The sequence below is a fragment of the Aythya ferina genome (genome assembly GCF_964211825.1).
Source record: "Aythya ferina genome assembly, chromosome: 3".
NCBI classification, from domain to species: Eukaryota; Metazoa; Chordata; class Aves; order Anseriformes; family Anatidae; genus Aythya; species Aythya ferina.
Genome location: NC_140298.1, coordinates 43,079,644 through 43,105,477, shown reverse-complemented (window position 1 = coordinate 43,105,477; position 25,834 = coordinate 43,079,644). Strand labels below are relative to the sequence as shown.

Sequence of the window (25,834 nt, the reverse complement as noted above, 5' to 3'; positions counted from 1 at the left end):
TGTCTCTTAGGTAATACCTGACGACAGTTCGAAGCAAAGCAGATCTTGCTTCATTATGAAAGGTGATCACCACACTAGTAGCTGGCAAATCTATCCGCCATTGTTTCCGTTGACACCTGAAAGACACAATACCCTGTCATTTGAATGTAGCATTTATGTTCCAGCCTTAGCAGACAGCTGCTTCATCATGAAGGATATCTACTAAACTAGTGTATACTCTCCATCTACCTAGGAAGTATCTTGTTTTCAGATCAACTCCTCCTCTGCCACTTTTAGTAGTTGTCTTTGTATACAACAGACCCAGTGAGTGCCAGATCTGGGTACATTGACAAAAAAAGTCACTGTACTATAATTGCTGCTGTACGCTGAGTACCTTTCATACAACTGAGTATGAAACTGGAACACTGTTTCACATTATGACCATTTAATGAATCTAAGTAAACAAGCACATTAATGAACACACGAGGGTTACTAAGCTACCGTACACATCTCCTTTAGAACAGCACTCAGCCACTTCACCCTTTATATTCAAAGCTATTGTAGCATCCTTGTCTTGCTTGTAGAAGTAACTTCTCATTAGCATAGAAAAACGTTTAAGATTCCAACGTTCAAAATTTGAAGAATAAAGCTAACAGTGACGATATTCAGCCAACTAAATGCAGAACAAAAACCTTACAAACCCTGAAGGTGACATAGTCCATCTATGTCAAGTCATTTTTCAAGACCTCTATTAGCTCTTCACAGAAAATCGTACAATTCTGATAAACTGCTTCTAAACAGCCTAGACAGTCTCAGCAATTAAGTACTACTATATGACTATTTTCAAGTAAAATAGGCTTTTAGACACATCAATACAATTAATAAAAGTTGCTTAAATAGAAACATTTCCTCATTTTTCTTCAATAAAACTCTGCAGCAGCTCCAAAGGAAATACTCATTTTAACAGAGTTGCCTTCAATTTTATTGAAAATAACGTGCCACCAAGTGTCACATGCACTTAGATCTGGAATATATTCTTTCCATGGCTATTACTCTTGCTCTTCCCATTACAGTTTCCACATAAGCATTTCATACAAGTTCTTCAGCTTCTGCAGTGATTATCCTTGCCAAAATAGCTATCAGCCACCCTCTCCCAGTTTTGTGTCACCTGAAAACTTGCTGAGATTGTACTTTGCCCCCTCATCTAGGTCGTTAATGGAGATATTAAGCAGTAGTGGACCTAGTATTGACTCCTGCTCCCTATGTTGCTCACTCTCAGAAGTAGTTTCTATACTGCTTAGTCCACACTGCATGTTCATTGACGCTACAGAACCACAGCAACATGCAGCAGGATTCTATGTTCTCCCAGAACCAGGTAAGATAAACAGTGTGGCTGGGAAAAGAGAAGAAACTATCCTTTTGTTTACATAAATGTAGTCTATTAAACGCAATGCCATATTTAATAACTATCTGCCTTGTTCCTACAGCAAGAGGTGAAACCTGAAACTCAAGTAGAGGAATGTGCGTCATCACTGAGCAGTTGATCCAGCATCTTTCCAAAACCACACAACAATTCGATCCCCAGTATGAATTTTGATGCCATTAACTCAGGCCAATTTATATACTTGAAAAAACATCACAGCCACATGACCTTAAAGTAATCATTTTGGTGTTGATCACATGTTATTACTCTGTCCATGTCTCCCTTAAAAATGGGAAAAGGGCTCAGCAATCAGCCCAGCTTACTAGGAAAGACCTGCAAGTCAACTTCATGTAAAGAACTACACAACATGTCTCTAGAGACTAGCAAGTACAGAAATAATGTCAGAGCTGTGCTGATTGAGGTGTCAATCACCAGAGTGAAGTTAAGATAAAACCTGCTACAACTGTAGAAGCCACAAAAAGCCATCAGGTAAACAAGAATAAAGAGACCAAAATGCAACACCAGCTTTGATACAGAATACACACTGACCGAAGTCATGGAAACAGAAAAACTTGAGCAAGATTTGTTGTTCTTACCCTGCTGTTTAAGGATCACATCATAGTTTGCTGTTCCTGTCATTCTGAAAGCTAGAGAAGTCCTGCTTTAGGAAAGTCACCTGATGCTCAAAAGCCATAAACAAAAACTAATCCAAGACAAACATGGCTCAGTTTGACACTTACTGATCATGCCTTGTGTCAGGAATGTTTCTGTCCATTCGAAGTTTGTCACTTTCTACCTGATTGAACTTGTTGCGGGCATACGGATCCTGACCAGATCGCACCATAGTAGCACTAACATAAGCATCTTGATCAAAATCTTGCCACCGAACTTTTCCTACAATAGAAAAACAGGAAAAAACCCAAATCAATCTTTGCAATTTAAAAGGAGAATTCAGCGATTTTTTTTTTGTTTTACAACAAAATAATTAAGTTCCAATAGTATTTAACAGCATAGCATCACACTCACTTTTGCATATTAGATTTCTATAATACCCTACAAATTAATGCAATTGAACCACTTTACAGCTTAGTTTACCCTAGTCACCACACCATGCTTTATCTTATTTACTGGTTGCTGTTTTTTGCAACAACTACCACAATTTCCATTAAAAAATGTTCCACATATCCACATGCTTTAAGATGGTAGATCTCTTTAAAGATCTAAATTTCAAAGACATGACAATTCAGTTTACTACTGTTGCATTTCATAAAAAATACAGCCAGACATAACCAAACTATTTGAGGACCAAACCTTTTAGAAGTACAAGATTGCATTTTTCTTAAAAGCTAGCATTTCCTGTAGGCAGAACACTAGATTGCTCTCCAGTACGTGTTACATGCCACAACTGCAACTTTCTTTATACTCAAAGGATTCGCAGATTAATTCTTCTTTAACAAAGAGTGTGTTATTATATAACTGGTTGTGGCACTTGGATTTGTATACCTAAAAATTGAAAGGCAGATTTAACATCAATCCCCTAGAAACAAAGTTTCAGATTATTTACCATCTTCTTCAGCTGTAAAATAGTTGGATACCAAATGTATTTAAACTATTATTTCTTACCTCCAATTAAACATTTACTTTTTTTGTATATCAACAGCCAAACTAATGTTACCTGCTGCAAATTTATACCAATTAACTCAAAGAAAACCAACAACAGAGCTTAAATTCTAATATAATGTAAACACTTCTTACATGGATGCATACAAGAATCTTCTGTGAGCACGTTATAGTGAACACAGCATGCTGGTGGCATAAAAATAGATACATAGGAAAAGTTGCCTTTTGGGGTTACTATCTATTACAGATGAATGGGGTCGTTGTTTTCACAGGTAACGCACAAAGTTTTCGAAGTACTTCAAGTTCAGTAGGTGGCAGATTGCAGAGATGTCACTCCTTTCAAGCTCAGCTTTTAAACAAGTACAGTTCACGCATATCCTGAAGTATGCTGATAATGCATAGACGGAATACCATTGCAACAGCTGTGAGAGTCAGAGGTTGCTCAGGTGTTTCAAGGTTTGCCTTTGTTCTTTCTCTCAACTTGTGAATAATGGAAACTAGGGCAGTTAAGGCAGACCTCATTCAAAGCTTTCCACCATAAACTGTGCCCTACCTATTGTATCTTAACTTCTGCTAGAAAGTTCTGATATTGAAAGAACCCTTTCCTTCACTTCATATGGTAATCATCTGTTGTTTGCTTAGACAAATACCACCAAGCTGATTAAAAATGCTCTATACATGTAGTTTCAGGACCACCTGATGAGCTAATTGACAATAGCAACCTGAACAAGGTGTGATTTGGTTATCACGTAGCAGCAGAAGGTTGCAACACATGGAAGTCACTGTTTTTCTGGTCTACAAAAAAAGATTCAACGCATCACTGTATTTTACAATATATTTATTATAATCTATACTTGAAGTGCTTTTATATACATTTACATAAGAGCTTTCAAACAACACTCCAAGCATTCAAAGACTTGAATGCTTCTCTGGGGTACACTCATAGGATCCTATTCAATTTCTTCTGGGGAGTTAGCTGGCTCTGTAGTCTCCTGAAATTCAGCAAGTTTGCCATGTGAAATGAGTATGCAAAAATGTAAATATGTTATTTGAAACCTAAATTAAGCAGGTTGGTAACTTCAAACTCAAGCATGTGTTTTTTGTTTTTTGTTTTTTTATGTTTTTTTTTTTTTTTTTTTTTTTTTTTTAAGGATATCAATACTGACACCTAACATGACAATAAATCAAGAGCAAGTGAACTGCAGGGTTTGCCACCAGTGTCAAACAGAACCAAAAACGACTGCACTAGCTAAAAAACAGAAACCAGGGGATGCTACAGCACTAAACTTGTTTTTGACAAGTGTTTATTTTACAGATGTTCTTCAGTGTTTGTTGTTGTTAATTAGGTTAGATTGTTCTGAGGTGGATAAGCTGAGCTGAGCAGAGCCAAGATAAAAAAAAAAAAAGTGAAATCCGGCAAAGTTGCTTCTTTTTGTCCACAGACAGAAGCAGGTATTTCTCAAATCTGAAGTTTTGGAGAAGGTAATCAATGAAAATAATGCAATTCTCTGCAATTATTTTTAATGAGCTGGTTGGTTTTAAACATGAAGCACTTTTTTTTCCTCCACTCTAACTGTAATTAGCTGCATTTAAAAGAAAATAGTACTAGTTTTGTGGATTTTATTGCATTATTTCCATCCAAGGAGAGCTTGATAAAAATCATTAGAGATATATCACCTATTATTCCCTAGGACTTTAAAGTCAGCAAATGCAAAGCTAGTGCAGAAAACATAACAAATTTGAGGAAAAATAAAGGAGACTGTGTCATAGCGCTAGATTTACTGAAAAGTGGTGCCAGCCCATAGAATATAAAAACAAATGAAATTGGCTTCAGAAGGCAGGAAGGATGCAAAGCTTGGCCGTGGCTCCAGCAGAGGTCCTGTCAACTGTGTGGAATATGAATCAGATCTATTAGGGAAAAGCCAGATAACAGTAAAAGCAGGTTGAAGTCAGAAGAGAAAAAAGTACAACAGAAATCTGCATGAAACCAAGCAGCAGGCACCAAGGAGTAGGACTAGATAGATACAAAATTCCACAAATAGCTTGCACTCCTTCTTACTGACTCAGAGGAGCTTAAAAGCAGTAGGATACTCAGTATAAATATGATTATTTTGACTTTCAGACATTCAGAGATTCCAGATCTTTGTTAACTAAACAGAAGGAGCTGGTTGAATAACTGCTGAAACTCCTATTATTACTTGTTCAAGGTTGAAAAACATCTATCTAAAAAGCACTGGCTATACAGTTCTGCTTTAGTTATCCACAGAGACAGTTCAGGGTCAGTCTTTCTTACTACAAAAGCTGACAATACCATTTTTACAAATCAAGAAATAGAATTTTGCAACATATAAAAAAGTCAAATGACAAAGGATAGATACATTCTGATGTACAGAAGGTAGAACAACAGTTAAATCCTTATAGTAAGCCATTTCAAAGACAAAGATAATAATTCTTTACTTTCTAGAAATCCTGAAAGATACCTGACAGTGAAACCTAAACCACAGGTCTCCTAACCTCAATGGAAAAGTAAGAAAGAATTGAACCAAGCCTTTCCAAAAGTTTGGTCATTTTGCCTTAAAACACCCCACAAAATATCTGCAGAAGTATGAATTCCAAGTTCCATTGCCATGTGAATTCAAAAGCTTGCCTACACAAATTGGAAATAATCAAAACAGTGGTTTAAGAGTGCAAAATTCTGTGTAGCGTTTGATATTTGCCTAGAGACTCTCATGCTACTTTGCAGTAACGATTCTCTTGCCTGTTAAATCAAGTCATAAGAGACTACTAATCAATGGATTAAATGAGAGGAGTCCTGACCTGTTCTACTTTACACTTAATTTTACTTCTAACCTTCTAGCTTCTGATCTCTCTCCCTTTTGACCTATAACACTTCCCACCTCTTAATACTCACGGCTACTTTGGGCAACATAGAAAGTCTTTGAAGACACATGTAAGGGTTTGGTTCTGCATACATAAATATTGAAGTAGAAATAAAGATAATTCCTTCCAGAAATAACTTTCCTTCTCAGCTGGAAGGTGTGAGATGGACCAACCTGTAAACCCAGTATTAGGGAAAATATTCAATAAATTTGAAGAGTTCTGTTAGATCATCCCAAGTATTTTTTTTTTCCCCTATAAGAAACCAAGTTACATTAGTCAGTTTTTTTTTTTGTTTGTTTGTTTAAAAAAAAAAAAAAAAAAAAGGATTTATTTCTCAGTTCATACAAAGATTTTTTGCTTGTTTGTTTGTTTTACAAAAAGCATACATACATAGCCAGAATCTCATTTCCCTCTCCAGAAAGCATCTGAGACAAGGTAAGCAAAATGCTACAGGAAAAAAAAAGCCGTGAAATTTAAACAGCTTATACTGTATCAGAACTTTAAGACTGTAAAACAAAAACCACTCATGTTTTGGGGGATGGAAATTTCAACTCCTTAAAGTAGAACTTAATCTAGTTCTTTCCTCAAAATCTCATAAAATTTCAAATGTTTGGCTTAACATTTGTTTTCTAGCCCAACATAAGGATTAACTGCAGAACAGTAAAGTGTTGTAAAGCCATCTGATCATAAGTTGCCCTCTCTGTACGGTAACCTTTTTGAAAGCAGTGTAAAATTTTCAAATCCATTTCAATATTTCTGCACTCCTTCATACGTCAATTCTGGCCACCCATTAAATCTCACTGATGTGAAGCAGTTAAGCTGCAAACTAAGTTTTATGGGAGCAGTCACACAAAATGAAGATTCCCTAACATTTAACCTTCCCAGCTCATCTCCAAGGAGAGACTCCATTTCATTCAAATAACACAAAAATCATGTTCTTCTGTTTATTTGCCAACATTCAACAAACACTGAGCAAGTGTGAGAAAAAATAAGGTACACCATCAGCACACTTAAAAAAAAAAAAAAAAAAATCAACCTGCCACAAAACGTAGATGAAGCTACAAAAAAGTCTGAAACTTGTCTGAACCTTCAGTCAGAAGTGTAGTTTCAAGGTGACTGTCTGTTACCTGCCAGCATTCTCCACAGAGAAATGGGCTACCTTTGTACCAGAGGCTTTTACAGCAGCTCAAACCTATTGCAAGGCAATATAAGCGTACTAGAAAAGAGTAAATTTCTTTCTATGACTTAAAGCCCAAAGGAGTAGTGAAGCAGGCAAGATAAGGAAGCTGAAGCTTTAAGAACAGAGATACATACTGCTGAAGTAATCCTATCACTTCCAAACTACAAAGAATGATTAAAATCAAAAGAACTGCTTAGCTACTTGAAAGCCATAAAGCAATGATCTGTGCCCACGGATCTTTCATTACAAACTTTACTGCGATACCTGGAGGTAACGTCTCCACACTTTGTGCCTTGTCCTCCCCATCGCTGACACGCACATCTTTCCTTTTGGGGTCAACGTCATTTGGGTCCTCCTGAAAAAAAGTACATACTCTTTAAAATAATATCCTTAACATAATTGTGTTTTCAATGCAAACAGCAATAACAGCCTCTGGATTTTAACTTTATGATGTGGTTCAACAGAGCTAACGATGCAGTTTGGAAGAGAAAAGTTATTTCCTACTTTAAAAATGGCAGAAATGGGTAAGAAGTTTAAGATAGGATTTTGCATTTAATTTATGCAACAATTCTTACTTGAAGAAGAAAAAGTAATATGTAAGAAGACAATGTACCACAAAAAATAGAATAAAAAAAGTTTGATCAGTAATACTCAAACGAGCAAGACAGTCAAAAATTAAATAAAACCTGAAGAAAGCCTTCTTCCAGTAAGGAATAACCCAAATATGGAAGTTACCTGAAAAAAAAGTCAGTTCACCTAGCAGTTATAACTAGAGTGCCGGTTTTCTGACTGAATAAAAACCTTCCAAAATATTTGCAAGTTGCTGTTTTCATGTGTTTGTTTCGGTGTAGCTTATTCAAGGCAACTCTGATGGATTTGTTATTCCAGTAATATTGGTAATACCCATTTAGAGATGGTAGAAAAAAAAAAAAAAGCATTAATAAGTTTCTTCTCTCCTACCCGCTCTCCGACCTCCAACGTTTATTCTCAATCTGTAAGTCTCATTTTCCTTTCAACAGGGAAAAAACCCACACTCTTGTATTCTCATTACCACAAAAATACAAGATGTCAAAGAAATTTGGATTCATATCATATTATGCATTTGGATGAAGTTGAGAAGAGAGTAACTTTTTTTAAAAAAGATAATTAGCAATGGTATGCTGATTTGCACACTACGCTTCGCCAACTGTTTTTCAGTGCCAGCAGCTTTTGCTGCTCTTGGACATGTGTCAAAGGAAATTCTGTTGCCCTTTCTACATCCGCCTTGAAGTAGTCCCGGTTCTAAGACAGTTCCATTCGCACAACCCCTCTCAAGGCAACATCTTCACTATGAATAGTGTCGTGCAAAAAGATACAAGGCTGTGCCTGTGGTAATCAATTAAGTGCACCTAGAAACAGCAGAACAGTTTTTAGCCATCTGCCCGAGCCTCCAGAACAAGGTGATGGTACAGAAGTTGCCCGTTGCAAATGGTCTTGGCCACCGCAACTCCTAAACCATATCCAACAATTCTTTAGAATAACAAGTAGTTGGAACTGGCCAAATTCATGCTGGAGAACATTTAAGCCATAAATTATAGCATTTCCACAGGCACATCTGAATTTTTCCAATGTAAATTCAGCCAAAGTTACTACTTACATTAAGTAGGCACCACTGGTTATTTGTGTTTCAGTATTTTAGAAATACGATGCCTTATATTCAAAACTCAATGCTTATGTTTTGTTATTGGTAATCATTTATAGAAAGGCAGCCATATAAACACTAAATCAGTTTAAAATGAAATGTTACCAATGCACATTTTTCAGAGAATCAAGCATTCAGGGTATCAGAGAGGGAATATGCCCAGGTGCTTATACTATATCCCATCACGTAGTCCATGTTTCAGGCTATTGGGCCTTGTGGAGGTCAATACATTTGCTTTTCTTTTTATAATTAAGACAATAAGAGAACACATTTCAAGAGAGCTATCACAGCATGCTGATGAGGGAAATTATCCTTCACTATCCTCTAAGCCCCACCAACACACTGAAACAAAAGCTTTCTGTGGTTCTGGAAAGCTGTATTTTACTTGCTATTTGGCTCGGTACACCGTTTTAAAGATAGCAGTGCTATGGAAACTTAATTCATTAACTGCAAGTATCAACTGCACTTAAAACGCTTCTCAATACAATAAAGTCAAATTTTGCCAATTTCTACCAAGCTCTTCTCTGTCCCAAATTATTGGGAAGCATCCAAAACTATGTAAATCGGAAAATAAATGCAAAACATCCATTAAGCAAACAAAAAAATGGAGGCATTTTTCCTGAAATTAAAGAAAAGGCACTGAGTGCTTCCTCATTCTCTTTTCTCCCACCCCCACCCACTTGAAGTCTTTAGGGGAAACCTCTGCCTTCCTTCTATATGTATGCTTAGCATGCCATTAAGCACAATTAGTTATCAAGTTCTTTCACCTTGTTTGGTGTTTCCTCCCCCCCGAGTTAAACACAAACTACAAAAGGCAAATGTTAAATTTAGAAAAGCTGAATGCAGTTTTGAATTCTTTTAAGTCTGAGGCTTCTACGCAACTATTCAGCTACAGTCTGCAGAATTTCTTAGGCGAGCCCCATTGCCAAGAGAAGTTCCTAACACAGACAGCTGGATCTTCAGCCTCCCTATCAAACGGAATAGGTCCAAGAGAGTATGGGATATTAATCTCTAATCTCTGTGCCCTGGATTAGAGTTTTGTGGTATTTTTCTTCTCCAAAAGAAATCTATTTTAATGATGCCTTATTACTTTCACCCAGTAAAGCATTTGGAAAGTATATGTAGACATCCAATGCCTTTTAGGGGAAAAGATACCTATATCCTTTAGAGAACTCAAAATGCACAAAAGGAAAAGAAAGCAGACATTAAAGCCATAGATATAAATACACCAGACCAACCAGTTTCTTTGCTTCTAACTGTAAATTGCTTCAGCATGTTAATTTGGTGCAGCACACAACTAAAACATATGGTCAAATGACATTCCTATGTTGTCATCATCACAGGAGTTGCTTTTTCAGCTTGCTTAGAGTGAAACAAAATACCAATTTCTAATGTAATCTTCAAAAGTCACTTGCATTTGATGAGTAATCTTCTTGATAGAAGAAAACAATGCTTGCACTGACAGCATTCATTCATACAAAAAACTAAGCTTAAGGCAAGATTAAAAGCCACTGAAACTGCTCAATGGGAGGCACAGTTCTAATCAGGAGTGTGAGAAAGGGATTTAACGAGAAAAACTAGAAAAAGGCTAATGCTAAAATATTGTTAATGCTGTTAGTATTTAATACTTTAAAATACTATTTTCCTGACATACTAAGAAAAAAAAGCTGACAACATCAGGCTCTAATCTAAAGCCATTTTTGTTTGCTGGAAATACATTTGGACAAGAATTTTGAGCTTATTGAAAAAATTAAAAAGGTAGCTACCCAAAGAGCAAAGATGCTAACCAAACGTTAGACCCATGTGGAGCACCACTACAGCAATATCTTTGTGGTCCTCGTTTGTGATGTTACTTTCTCAGGCCAGGAGTCACACCGCAACATGAAGATGGGTGCACTCCATTGATACTGCAGGTGTCAGGGATTTGGCACACATTGCTTTTATACATCATGTCACAGTTTCCCATTATTCTTGATTCAGGACCAGATGGGCTATGAAAAGAAAAAATTGCAAGCTTTCAACTCCGTTCAGTGGGAGTTCTTACCCCGGTATCGTAGCAATATTTTAGATGTACCAAATAAACCTAACTGAAATGCAATTAAATTTTTAAATACAATTACCAACATACCTTTATTTCAAAAGCCCAGGAGTTAACATGATGTACATTTACCTTTGCCACATTTTTTAAAACCTGCAAATCATAACAACATTTCATTTTTTTCCCCCCACAGAAAATTAAGGTAAATGGACATCTACATTAGCTACCCAAGTCTAATTGTTGTTTGTTTTTAAATTAATAACATTTCAGAAAAAAGGACGAGGAAAGTGCTTACTACTCAACATATTGAACTGAATAGCTCAGTAGCTTTAACTACAGGAGAAGGTAGATAAAACAGAATAAATTTGAGAGTTTTTTTTTTTTTTTCAACTCAGTCATTAAAACGCAGCAACTGTTTGTTTCAGAAGCTATTGTACTCTCTGTATGCCAGAAAAGGTCCACATTAGTTTATAAGCCTTGCTATTACCACTTTTCTTTTCTTGCTCAACTCATCCACTCCAATAAGACAACCTGGCAGATTCAATTTGAGATTTCAAACAGGTGAAGTAGAAAATTCCACAGCCTCAAGAATCAGAGTCTCAGCTATTTTAAAGACACAAGAAAACGCTTCATCAAATGATGAGTTGCACATTTAAGGCTGCATTGAGGGGAAAGGGAGAATGAGGTAACTTATACAAACACTAGGCAAGATTCAAACTCACTTTTTACAGCATTTCTACACAGCTACAGCAAGACATGATCATATTCAACACAAAATTTAAGAGGAGTCATTTTAGTTTAGAAAGCTGTAATTATACACAGACATACATGAGTGGATAATTTCACTACCATTACTTAGGCCTTCCAGACTGCTTACCCTTCTGGTTTTGGTATATTTATTTGCATCTAATGCCATATTCCTTAAAACTGTTTTCCTTAAAACTGTTTCAAAGCAATTAGTGTTTTGTCAATTGTTATTTCACTTGGCACCAAAAAAAAAAAATACATTAAACTCGTCCAAGTCTCCAGGTATTACTCCACTGTAAAAGTGCTTTTCCTACTTATGCCTACCTTTCTTAAAAAAATGAGGTTTCACATATCACGGATTTGACATTTAACTGTGAGGAATTAGACCTCATTACAGGAGAGATCCTGCACTGGTTTTCTGGGTGACAGAAAGTCATGTACCAAGGTGTAACGTCGCTAGATATATTAAGATATCACACGCTTTACAAGTGCCAGGTCAACGCACTTCTCAGCAAAGCTCTTGTGGTTGAAACATCTCAACTGCGAGCCAGGCTGACCCCAGTACCAGCCTTTTCTACCGAGGCCCCACCACACAACACCCCAGTGCAGGAGATGGCTGGGGGCTGACTGCACCAAGCTGCTCACCACCTCCTCCATAAGGATGGCAGCAAGCCAGATGAGAACATCTCATGGGCCAACACACAGTGCTACCCCACAGGATAACACCACCCAGCCCTCTGAAACAGGTCAGACACGGAAGACACCTGCTCCTTTGCTCATCACCATGTAGCAGCACATTGCAACGCTGTTCATGCAGAATACAAAGCAGGGAATTAAGCAAAAATAAAATAAAAAGTTCTACTTGCTTTCGTAGCATATGCTCAGATTTTGAGCAGAGTGGCATCATGGGATAAAATACATGCGAGGGCTTAATATCTGTTTTCGTACTTGCTTTTAAGATGTTGGCCAAGGGCCAACTGCAGACAGATTTTCTTCTACTGATAATTTTCTAAAAGGAAGCTGAATACTGGCAGCATCTTCAAAGTATCATCTGATCCAGCTGGCCTAATATAAGGCTTCTCTGCATCATGCAGTGCACATCAGTCAAATCGGTTGATTTTGGAAGAGATGCTCTTGCTGCAGCAGGCGCTCCTCACAGCACTTCATATACTTGTGCTCTGATCATGCACTTGGGGCCAGATACACAGCAGCACTTGGATGTTTCGTAGCAGGCCACTTGGCATAGCAGCAGTTGGGTGCCTGCTCGGATTCAGATGCCCAGCCCAAGCACGAAGGCTCCTCGCAGAAGCTAGTACCTACGGAAAGGATTCAAAGCCAGCTATGCTATGGATGCAGCCAAAGCCTGATCTTGTTTGCTGCTGGTGGTGTTTAATATCTGCCTCGCTTTTTCGTAATCCATTTTAGAAGCTTACAAATAGGCATCACGTTAGATACTTATAGAACAGCTAAGCAGGCTCTGAAGTACCAATTACTCCCAGTCCTGGAAAAACTTAAGCAAGGAGAGTCGAACTCGTCTGCTGGTTACTGACTTGCTGCCTTCCAAGGGGATGTCTCAAGAAATATGACTCCACGTCTCTCTTTCTGGAGAGCTTTTCTACATGCCAGACAAGCACTCTAGTAATTTAATGTAATTACATTAAGGGGCATCCATGCCTTCCCCTGTCAGCAAAAAGCGTTTTGCATGAAACGACAGAGCAGGCTCAGAAAACGCCCAGAATGCTGCTTCTTACAGGCAAGACTGGCAAGAAATATCTTGTAAGCAAATGCTGAGTTGGTGGTTGCCAAGTTGCTTAGCATTAGTAAAACAGACATGTCCAAGTACATCAAGAAGCAAAACATAAGTAACCAGAAAAAACACTGCAAAAATTTGATTAGAAGTAATATATTTGTTGGAAGTAACGTCTGAAATTAATACAGCACAGAATTTAATTTTCCTTCTAATTCCCTTACACAGTTTAAGTAAATTACTGCCAAAGGTACATTTCTTTCACACGTTTGAATATTCAAAGGAAAAATAGAAGCTTCCAGTAAGGGAAAACAAAAAACACAAACACAAGCACCACACATGCATACAAGAAGGCAATTTTAAATTCTCCAGAAATGTGGAAAAGTAATCAAAATTATAATTTGATAGCTCCTCATATGTTTGATATAGACTCAGGGAATATACTCAAAACATTTTGAAAGTGCCTGTTACCATAACCTGTCATCTCCAGACAAAATTAAATGCCTTTGGGCCTTACTTATCTGTAAAGTTTACCTTCAGTTAGGACAAAGCACATATTTTAGTGCTTACGGGCAATATTTGAAGTACCAGAACAACTATAAAACCTGACATGACATTTTATAAACTGAGATTGGATTAGACAAAAACAATGCTTTCCCCGAAGTTTCTGGCATACATGGATACATATTCTCTGAGGGAAAGCCTGATCCAACTTTGCGGCAGCAGGCTTATTTGTACAGCGAACGAGATAAACTGCGAGTTCTCATTTCAGCTTCGTTTTAAGATCTCTGGGCATTATAAACTTATTCCATTGACAAGAGCCAATAGCAACAGAAACCCCCCAGGTTAGGGCAGGTAGGGCTATTCAGGCAGTAGGCTTTTAAATGTAGTTATGTTGGAATGCCGATCTTTGTATTTCACACTGTATTTTAAAGAAAAAATCCAAATGGATTTGAAGATAGCTTAGAAGTAACAACACATTTTATCCTTCAGATCCCTATGCTGGTTTAATGTGTTACATTAATTGAAGAGCAGGCAAACGCCACACGGTTTTTGATTGCAATACAGTGTTTTAAATAATAAGTGGTGAACTCTTCTGTAAGCATCTGACATTGGATAATGTTGATCCTAAAGGTATAAAAAGAACACAATACTCCTACAGCTTTGACAATTCATTTATCCAGTGCTAACAAACCATACTCTTATGCCTAGAGACTTTGACTCCAGTAATGTGTGTCTAAACTAAGTGGTTAATTTTAACACCTGTCAGTAGAGTAGAAGAAAGTAAGCACTGCCTGCCTTCCAAAATTGGCAAGATAAGTATGACAAAAAAAAAAAAAAAACACAGAAGAACACAAAAAAAAAAAAAAAAAACACACATCACATCCTTTGTTTTCTTTAGCTTCAACAGCCTTTTTCACCTAGAGCTGAAGAGATCCTCCAGAGGACAGTCAGAGAAAGACAACAGTATCTGCTCACTGAAACATCTGCCCATTTAAACTAAGGCTGAATAAGAGCACATCTTTGTGGCAGAGGCAACTTCTAATAAAACCAGCTAACCCACATCTCCCCTGCATAAAGCAGCCCTACCAACCAAGCAAAAAATACTCAGCACAGCCTACCACAGACAGAAGCAAGAATGGCGTTTGATGTAAAGTGCTCAAGGACCAGAAAGCAAACCAGAGTCTCCCTCCGACTTGTGGAAGAGATTGTCATCTGGATCCAGAAATAGCCGAGGAATAGCATGAAAGCCTCATGCACCAGAAAAAGATGTTATTGCAATGGGAACACTGCAGAGGAACCATTAAAAGGTTTTGCTGCTTTTACAAAGCCTATTCATCGATCCCCATAATTTAGAAGGCTGCAAAATGTGTAATGGGATGGCAGGGAAGGAAGGAAAGAAAAAAGAGGAGAAACATTTAAAAGTACTGGGATCAATGGTAGGGTGAGTTGTCAAATGCACCGGTAACTTTGAAAGCAAGGAAGAACCATCTCTGGCAGAGATGGAGGTCAGAAGCAGAAAACAAAAAGGTCTGTCTAGTCAGTATTTCCTGTTAAATTTTTCACATCTGGAATAAAAATATCACTGGTCTTTACTAGCAGCTACAGACTACAAAAATAATACATCACAAAACATCTGCAATAATTATTTAAATTCAAGATAAATATTTAAGTCTTATCACTCAGTTTTAGTTCCCAAAAGGAGAGTGGAAAGAAAAAGTAACCAAAAAAAATGTCATTTTAAATAACATTTACAACAGCCTTCTATTCTGAACTGATTGTGTCAGTGCAAACACGTCATTCCACGATTTACATGGTAAGTACACACAAAGCAGCAAGAGCATTTACACTGCTCTTTTAGCTGCACTAGATTGGGAAAAAATCCAAGAATAAATTAATCATAAATCATCATCACTCAAAACATGTACATCGGATACCACATCACTCAGCATATGTCATAAAAAAGAAGCTGACAAAAAAAAAGAAGAGTCAAAGAGACATCAGAAAACTTCCCCAACTTGTTGAAAGCATCTTGTTGGTACAGCCACCTCCAGGGAGGTTTCTGTCACCACTGCCCCTCTTGTATTGGTTCAGAAGTGTTTTTAGGTATACACTCTAGCAGCAGCACTGATTTTAGTATTCCTGTCTCACACCTACTGCTTTCCATGCACTTTGTGACATTTGTAAATCATTTATTTTCTTGTTTTAAAAACTGACCAGCTTCTGGAAAGGGGCAATGTAGGAAACGCAGCCACACAGGTCCCGAAAAGGTAGGGCACGGCTTGATGCGGATACAGTTCCTGCTCGCTGCGCTGCTCTCAAAGCCCACTGGGCTCGTTTGAGAATTACTGTGCATTCAGCTTCATGCTTGACAGCTCTGCGAGATGTGAAGTCTGGACATTCAGGTAGCTTAATGCAAGGATACATACCCTGATTCAGATCCAAGAAACACAGTGGGCATTAGAGCCATTCTAAAAAAAATTAACCAGATAAGCCTAAATCCCTGGCTAACAATCCCACAGACCCAACGGATTTGGCAGTGAGCTTTTTAGCCAGAATGGGGCCAGGGGTACAGATGCATTTTGTTGGTTGGGTTTTATTTAAACCATCAGTTCAACCACTAAATTATCTGATTTGATGGATGGGAAGCAGCTGAAGGTGTGTACAGCCAAGGTAGCAGGGAAAAGTGTAATGGGAATACCACTTTCAGCACAAGTAAAGGATTAAAAGTTTAGTTACAACATGAAGCCACACATTACTCAAAACATTGCCTTCTTTCAAGCAGAAAAATCTGCAATTACTCCAACAAATGTTCAGGCACGATTTAATGCCAGCTCTTGTTAATTCTACAATATCAGAAGTGCCCAATGAATTACCCTGCATTTCAAAGTCCTGTCTCTAATCCTCTTTCAATTCAAATCGTCACTGCTTGTTCTTACCTCCGAGACAGGCTCTTAGAAGAACAGAGTGGGGGGGAAGGAAGAAAAAGCGGCTTTTTCAGAGGGGAAGAAAAGCACAGAAAGCAATGGATGTGCTGTTCTGCTTTAGTATTTCTGCACACGAGAAAGTCTCTTATTTTCTGGAAGTTTAGGAAACTTAAGTTGTTGTTAATTGAAAGAAAGGTGAAGGACTGAATAAATCGGGAGAACTCGTTTTACAGTGTGTGAATCCAATAACAATTATTTCAATAACCCAGGTATTTCCAATTCTCCTCCTATACATTTCTGAAGGAAGCAGTAAGCAATCCCTCAGCTGCAATACAGAAAACAGCTGGGGCGGAAAAGAGGAATGGAAGAAAATTCTCATGCCTTTCACACACATCTTGAAGTAAAGACTGCAGAGAAGGAAAGCAATTAGAACTAAACGCTTTTCAGCTTAATTTTGTTTTATAAATATTTAAATCTGCAAACATAACAGAGATCAAAAGGATATACATGTATTTATCAGAAATGCAAGTACATCTAAAGGCAAAACCACTCTTGCAGTCACACAGTTTTGTAGTAAAGGAAACAAGGTGACTTAAGACAAAACAAAGCAGAAACAAGATCCAAGAGAGCTATTCCAGCAGGGGGAGGTGAAGGGGGAAGATGCACTTGACAGGCTGAGTGCTTTGCTGGATCAGATCTGCAGGATTATAATGCAATGAAGCAACAAAACGTTACACTGTATTTCCCTCAGCCCTAGCAGAAGGTTATCACAGGCATAAAAACCAACTCTAGACAGGCTGAGATTAGCAAATTAAAGTTGCTGTCTCAGATCTTTTGTATAGCACGCAAAAGCACTGTGGTTTTACTTTCCTTTTGTTTTCTTAGGCTGTAAATGAGATTGATTTAAAATCTGAACCCTTTTAAAAAGGAGAAAAGATCCATCTTTAGGTTCAGGAACTGAGCCACTGCAGAACAAGGGAACCATTTCCTTCAACCTCTTTCAAGATAGACACCTTTTGAACACAAACAGATGGGAAAAATCCCTGAAGTCTGAAAAATTACTTAACTCCTCTAATAAGGTAACTTTATGACAAGCTTGCATTTGACAGGTGACTTCCTTCAATAACTTTGCATTTTCCCCTTTCATCCCAACATTAGGATTTACAGACAAGTCTCTGCAACTCCAGGCACATGACATAGCACATTTAGCATCACAATTAAACATCTACATAGTTAAACACTGATGCTAATTTAAACAAAACAAAAACCACGAGTCTACTATGCTACCCACAGGAAGTGTAGCTTTAGCGTAGTCCAAAATTCTGACAGGAATTCCACCCAATAAGTGATATCCAATCATGCATTTAATCATTAGATGTTCCGTAATACGAAATTCACACAGATGCCAATAGCATCTTTCAGTTTTGCCTGATCTAGACAAAACCATTCATCCTGAACACTCAGGACAACTAAATGAAAGCTCAGTTCCACTATGGGACAAGCGCCTATTACAAGACAGCCAACAAGTGTGAAAGGTAGAGTCCTGCTTCAGGAGGAAGAAACACAAATCACAGCAATTAAGGATATCTACCCTTCTTTCAAATCATTCCCGCCAATCTTTAGTACTAACATTTGTATCTGGAGTAGGTAATGTAAAGCTTTACATCTCTGCTCAACACAGAGCAAAACCATACCACGTTACACGTTGGTGAAAACGTTCTGCAATGAAGTATGAGTTTGAAAAAAAAGCCTTTTTTCTTCTTCCTGCTACTAAGCATTAGATCAGTTTGGGTGTGAACCTGTTACAAGAAACAGACAAAGCACTATTAATAACATTTAAGCCATGTACAGACTCACAGCTTTAAGGCATAGATGAGGGCCCTTCAGACGCAGTTTGGGCTTTGCGTGCAAACCTTCACAATTCCCACTGCATATCTAACCTTTATGGGGCCTGGGAGAACATAACCTTCAAGTGTCACGCAGAGCTGGCAGTGCACAAACCTGTTGAGAGGAAAACAAGTTTTGCAGGGCTGGTGGGAAGGTGTTTAGGAACAGCCGGGCTCTTTGCTGAAGTATCCCAAGAATCCTGTGCGCTTGAAAGCAGCGAGCTGGAAGCCAGCTTCAGCTGTACGCACACCCTGAAGTTAATCTTGCTCTAAAAGCGGCAGAAAAGCTCACCCTGGATGTTGAGGCCTAGCCAGAAGCCAGGAGCTCAAGTTAAGGCCTATTCATCCCAAATCCCTCAGAGGAGAGGTCACCAACTGCGCGCTCTCCGCTGAAATCTCACACCAACTCCACAAAAGAAGCCTTATAATAGAAACTGACCTAAGAGGGGAAAAAAACAGAACTAAAGACTGATCCAAGCATGACGGATAAACCAGGTGCAACGCAGAAAAGCTTTTATGCTGCTCTCAAAACCCTCAATAAGAAATGCTGTGGAATTTAACAACTCAAAAGACTTCAACAGGAAACATAGATTCCACACGAAGGCTGATGAAGAATTGTTCATAAACTATTAGAAATTTTTCAAAGTTTAAATCCTTCTTGGAGAATGTTATGAGCTACCCTTTTCTAAGGCTCATTACCTCAAACAACTTTTTTTTTTTTTACTACCTATTTCAAAATAGAGTATTAACGTTGGCAAATGCCACAAGATGAAGTAAAAGCCATAATCTGTTTTGAAAGTCATGAATGGTATATAAAAGATAACAGCAAAATGTCACTCCCATCTTCTGTTTCCACAATATGTAGTACCCCATTATTTTCAATAGTGAGCTCTACCTCCCTCTCATTTGGTATACACACCTTCTGAAATTTGTCAGAAGTCAGAGAAAGAAAAGGATTTGAGGAGTCCTTACCTTCATACATGTGCATCTGTATACACACAGACCAAATGCACTTTCAAAATTGCAGCAGAAGTCCTACAGAATAATTTCAGCTACTATCAGAAGACAAAAAAACCTTAAGTGTTAAAGCTTAAGTGTTCTCTGGAAAGTGAAAGAGTTGAAATTCTACTTATAGGAGAACAGGACTAACAAAATTAAGAGATACATGAACTCAGAGAAAAAACATCAGGGGAAAACAAAGTTTCACAAAAACTGAAGTAAATTTCAATATGGCGATATCAACTGTCTAGAAGCAAGCAATAACAGCATTTTTGAGTTTAGCCCATAGAACAGGAGTGTCTTCAGCTTCCTGAAAAGCACATTGTTATGTGGATTAGAAAAGTGCTTAAAAATCAGGGAGTAAGGTCTACATCATACTCAGGAAAGAAAACATGTTTTTATAATAAGACGGCTCCAAATAACAAATTAGTTTCAGTAAGCATAAGTTCATCAGTTAGCTGCTTGTAGCAACCATCAGGCTTCATATTCTAGGAAGACCACTGTGGTGCCATAGCTATACTGCCATCAGTGTGTGAGTTCCCCAGTGTAAGCACACTAACTCATTCATACACTGGTGGTCAACTAAGTACAGATACAATAAAATAATACAATAAGTAGCTAACAATGTAATTTTTTTCTTTAATAAAAGCCAACACAGCTCATGGCCATAAGGAATTCATGTTTATTAATAGGATATTACTTACTTCTCATCATTATTCACTAATGTTCTGTATGTCAAAACAGAAGGGCAACTGGCAGAATGAAATAGCTGATGTGTTGGAAAAGTATCAGGGATTTTGGTATTGACTATTCCACAGAATACTCAGTAAAATATGATTTGAGAAAGATGTTTTCTTTCCTTGCATCAGTCTGAAACAGATTTTATTTATGCTCTCACACACCACAGATGCAGTCCTCAGTTTTGCACAGTAGTAACTGCACTCACTCCCAAAATCTTACTCATCAATTCATTTCCAACCACTATCCAACTATATTATCATCTCTATGGGATAGCAACCTTCTTTCTGGCTAAAATGGTGGTTGTTGTCTTCATAACAGAGTGAGAGACTGCTCTAAATTTAGCCAACACAGCAGCACTTTATCAAAGGCAATTCATCACCAGAAAAAAAGCCATCAAATAATTCTAAACACTGCTCTGTGCAGTTGGATTGTTATGACTGTATTTTCCATTTTAATGGGTCATAGAAACTGTTTATTCTGTTTTATATGGAATCTCGTTTTATGTAGATTTTTAAGCAGGCTCATCCTTTACGAACACTTAAAACAGCTGCTCATCCCCGACGGTTCAGACAACGGGAGATGAAGAGAACAAGTGTTAGATACCGCATGTAGACATCAGAACAGTTGCATGGTTTGCTCTTTCATCTCCTTTTTTTTTCCCCCCCAATAATCTGTAACTCCTCACCACATGGAGGCACTTGAAGCATCAACTTCCATCAGACAGTCCTTTCACTTCAAGGCTGAGTGACAACATTCCTGAGAGCAACAGGTTATCTGTAGACACCCTGTATCTCAAGCCTGAAAGCTAGATAGTCCAGGGCAAAGCAAATATCCAGCTTTTCTAGATATTTCTCCAGTCCTAGAACAGTTTGTTTTACTTGAATGATGCAGATGATTGAATAATAAACAAGCTATTCAAACTCAGAGGGAGTAAACTACATGAGTCAGAAGTTCTCAAATATTGCCCCATCTTCCTAATGGCTTGTTTTGAATAGTGCAAGGTAGAGTTGGCTCTGGCTTCAAATTTTAGGCCAGCCTTGACATCCAAAGTTAAGAGACACCTGATTTTAATAACCCCACAACACATACTGGTCTGATTTTTCACTCCGTTTTGTTTATATTGGAAAAAAGCACCAACACAGAGCCGCAGCACAGAGTAAAATTGAGCATCAGACGGGTAGCACTGAGCACAGCCATGCTTCTCGTTTACTCAGACTAATAATTCAAAAGCTATTTCTAGACTCCTGGAGTGACTCTGACCTGTCAAAATCCTTTAAATTTTGACTCACGTAGCTAGATTAATAGTTCAGATACAGTCTAAAATGCAGCTTTACTATTTTTAATACTTCAGGTAGACTAGAGCAGATAACAGACCTATGCAAGCAGCAGCATTTTACAAGCTAAGGACAGGAGAAATCAGGCTTTGTAATCTTAGCCCACAAGGAGTTACATATATTTCAATTCACAATGCAGGTATTCCTTTGGGCAAGCCATAATCTGATTTGCCATTATCTACTACCTTGTCTGGTTTCAAAGGACTTGACAAAGATGGAATATTGAGGTCTATTTTGAATTGAACAACAGATTCAAAAGCGGTTGGAGAAAGAAGAATAGGGAAGGAAAGAAAAGGAACAGTCCATCAAAAGAGTTTTCTTGAGGGAGGGGGAAGAGGCTAAAAAACTACTACTCAAATACACACGGATGCAGAAGGATCCTAAAGAAAATGAAGAAAAACTTCAAAACCACCAAGCAACAATTCAAAGCCAGTATTTCTTTGACATTTAATTCCCACTACTGGATACGTACCTTTCAGATAACAGCAACTTTAAAAGGTTTATTATTAAAAACCATAGACCACTTGAAAACTCATTTATTTTGCACTTGCAGGAAAACACAGATAAGGGATAGAGACATAGATTAGGTCACCTGCTCTTAAAGTGTGTGCTGTTTTGCTGATGGATATTATTCACATGTTGAGATTAAAGTTGAAAAAAATGAACTGCTAAAGAAAATTATAAAAGATAAAATTCCCTATATCTATCTTCCACAAGCACCAAAACCAACATTCACAAATTTAAAAGATTGAGATGGCAGGGTGGGAGATGGATGAACATCAGACCCACGTTAGTTTCTCTGGCTACTGAATGCTACTTTCCAAAAGCCAAGTATCTGGTACTTTTTGCCAGCCCCAAGCACTATTGCTTGGTGACTTCAGCCTTTCCTCTTGCCCCTTTCCCATTCTTTTCGCTCATACATTTACACTTCCTTCCTCTAAGAGGATGAACCAGTCTTTAAGGTTGAATTCTCTGGTGCTGAGAGCGATGATGTGCTGCTGAACCAAGCTGCAACACAAGCAGGAGTAGGTTACGGTGGTGATTTCTTACATTGCTTTTGAAAGCTGCCTGCTCTACTCCCCCAACCTAACATCAAAAACTGTTCTGATCCTGTATTTCACAATGCTGTTCCTTTCTTTTCTCCAAACTTTTTGACTGCTTGTGTTATAAAAACAAAGAACTTGCTTACTGTCAGCAATAGCTGCACCTGAAAATCCTATATACAATAGTTTGGGATGGCCATGGTTCTAAAACAGTGCTAAGGACCATACATTTATTTTCCATTTACTGCTTCAAAGCCATGCACCTAGCAGCCACCAATTTTAAGATTTCCTGTGCTTGTGACACCTTTACCATCAACACTAAAGGCAAAGCACTCAGAAACTTGCCATCAGCGACATGCCCAATGTTAACCATTTGTTACAATGGCACAAACTTAGAAACAGTGCTGAGATTGTAGAAGTAGTCTCTAAATCTTCTCGTACAAGGAGAAGTGGCCCTGATTAAAGCAGCAGGTACACATCTTGGACAACAGTTTCCCTTCATAAGTACAAGAATTGAAGGGTTTTAGAATACCTGTTGCACAACATTATTATTGTGTTTATGCCTGTATCAGCTGCCTTCAATACTACCAAGGGAATTCTCTTTTTTACCTGGAGTTACTGAAAAGAGCAGCCAACCCATTCCTACAGATGAACAGTCAGACATAAGCAAGAACTTTCAGAGTTTTGAAATCGTATTTGAGTAGGTAAAGCAATATTTAATTTGTTGAAATTCATGACTTACAATGGGAGCAATCGGTTTTTTGTTATTGAACATCTTTCAAAGGAAATTACTTTTTAAATCAGGCTATTAGTTTAAGTGTGTTTCAGCTACAATAATAAGAACAATAAGTGACAACTGAGAATAGCCTTCGTTCGTTGGTGGGTTACAATCAGCCTGAGACAGTACACACAGGTTTCTTTTTTTATTATTAATTTTGGACATGGGAAAGTCTTGTATTTACATTATCAACTTAAAACAAAGATAAACTTACACACTGCAGTTTACACTTCACTTTGAGATGGTACTGACTCTGTCTTATGTCTTACTCCTGTGACTATGACCTGCCAGCATTACTGAATGCAAACAAGGCAATTTCGGTTTTAGATTTTCAAATATTCCTTTGCACTGTTTTTCAGAAATGTATTAATGAACAGTAAAACTATATTTATGTGCTAATGAGATACCCTTGACAACACTGCAAATAAGAAGCAGAATAGATTTTTTGAGCCTAGGATACAAAGTCTTATAGCAATTACTCTAGCCTTGTCTAGTGAATTTAGCATTCAGAAATAATTCTCTGGCAACCCCACTTTAAGCCTTATGAATAACAAAGAGCACCTTGTATGTCTTAATGTCCTTTTATATAGGGATGCACCTATACCTATATCTTCCCACATTAAGCTCTTCCGAGTTGATAAAGTAGCACGTTTTTTCATTCCTGTGTAATTTAGACTTCTTAGCCTAGTTCTTCTACATGCTAATGGATTTTTATTACCGTCTTGCACTCCACTAGGTTTCTGGATTAAAATGTTTTCTTTGATTTATTTTAAATCTAAGGTCAATCACTATACTCAGAAGAGTGGATAAAAGACACTACCTCCAAAGAAGTTTTCATTTTAGGTGCTTAATCTTGCTTGCCCTCCTCCCCAGCATAAAAAATTCACGGTACCTCTCAGTTTACAGACCTGGTGGTAACTCTAGGGAATAATTTTGAGCAACATCCACTAAGAAAAACCACCCACCTGATACTGAAGGTCTCAGCCAGAACAAGGAGGGTGGGCAGGCAGAAATGATCCGTGTAAGAGCTGCCCCGCATGATTTATCAGCCCTCGTGTGATACCAAGAGCGCTCTCTTCTGAGAGAAAGATGATGCTTCAAACTTCTTAAACCAGATTAGTCCTTTGTGTCTACTTTAACCTGCCCAGGTTATGTTCCAGAAATGTCTGTAGTGACAGTGGAAATAAAGGAATTTGTGAGGAAAAATGCAGAACTGATAGAAAGAGAGTCAAGAGATTTTCCTGGAATAAAAGGGTTCATATGGAACACTGCAGAGGGAAGAAAACTGTGGCAAAAAGGTGAATATAAAACCCTGTTTACACAAAGCACAAATATATAAATTTAAGAATAAATAAGCTTTATATAGAGGTTCAATTATGGAAGAGAAATGGATCTTGGGGTTATTTTTACTCTTGGAAAGCATTATAAGGAATAATTTCACCCAAATGAAAAGAAATCCAGAGCTCTATACCAGCAGAAACAAGCTATCAAGAAAAAAAATGCTCTGAAGTCCAAAATGTATCTTAATGAAGAGTATCTATAAACTAGACGGTACGTTGGTATGAATAATATATATTCCAGATTACAGAAAATATTTGTTCTCTTAACAAACCCATTCCTTTGGAGCTGAAATAAAACATTGATTGCTGTATCACATAACTGAGTTCCCACAGTTTTGTCTCCTCAAAAGATGGACAACTACATCCCTAACAACAACAGATTTTCTTAGAGAGCACCAGTACATGCTGTAGAGCTCTGAACTCTCTAGGAACTATACTGAAATCTTGTAACCTTTTGAGGGAAATAATGTCATTATTGCCAAACACTAAAAGACTAGATTTCTGTAGTCAGGGGCAGGGGGAAAACAGTATAGGAAGAAGGATGTACACAAAGTGTCAGTGAACCCACAGGAGAGCACCCATGTAAGACCAATACCACTATCACACTATTGATAAACTAAGGATGTTTGGCTTTCAGTTAGAGGCTAACTTAAAAAATAAAGGAAACATTTTATTAGACAAATACTATTTCCTGCTCTTGCCCCAGACTTTTTGCAGTTTGCATTTATATGGTTTCTGCATTGGTTCAGCACACAGAACGTGTTACAAGCATACATTGGCAATACCTATAGTTATAGCTGAAAAAAATAGTTCAAAAAACTTAAAGCTTATTGCTAAAGGTATCCAGTTGCAAATATGTAGAAAAGCAAAGCTATTTTTGTCATACGCACAATGCCACAAAAGACTACCTACTGCAAAAAAAAGTAGTGATTTCAATATTCTGGTAGTAAATTTAGTTGCATTTTAACTCAAAGAATACACTTAAGAGAA

The 25,834-nt window shown here is 37.7% G+C and overlaps 1 protein-coding gene across 1 annotated transcript in view; it reads right to left on the bottom strand.

Moving 5' to 3' along the window:
- The window catches only part of GALNT2 (polypeptide N-acetylgalactosaminyltransferase 2), an 89,953-nt gene that overhangs the window by 32,520 nt on the left and 31,599 nt on the right, over window positions 1–25,834 (bottom strand). Inside the window, exons 2-4 of the mRNA XM_084513134.1 lie at window positions 7,347–7,437; window positions 2,143–2,296; window positions 18–116 (exon numbers count right to left, since the gene is read on the bottom strand). Of these exons, the coding sequence (XP_084369260.1) occupies window positions 18–116; window positions 2,143–2,296; window positions 7,347–7,437 (344 nt within the window). The remainder of the gene's footprint in view (window positions 1–17; window positions 117–2,142; window positions 2,297–7,346; window positions 7,438–25,834) is intronic.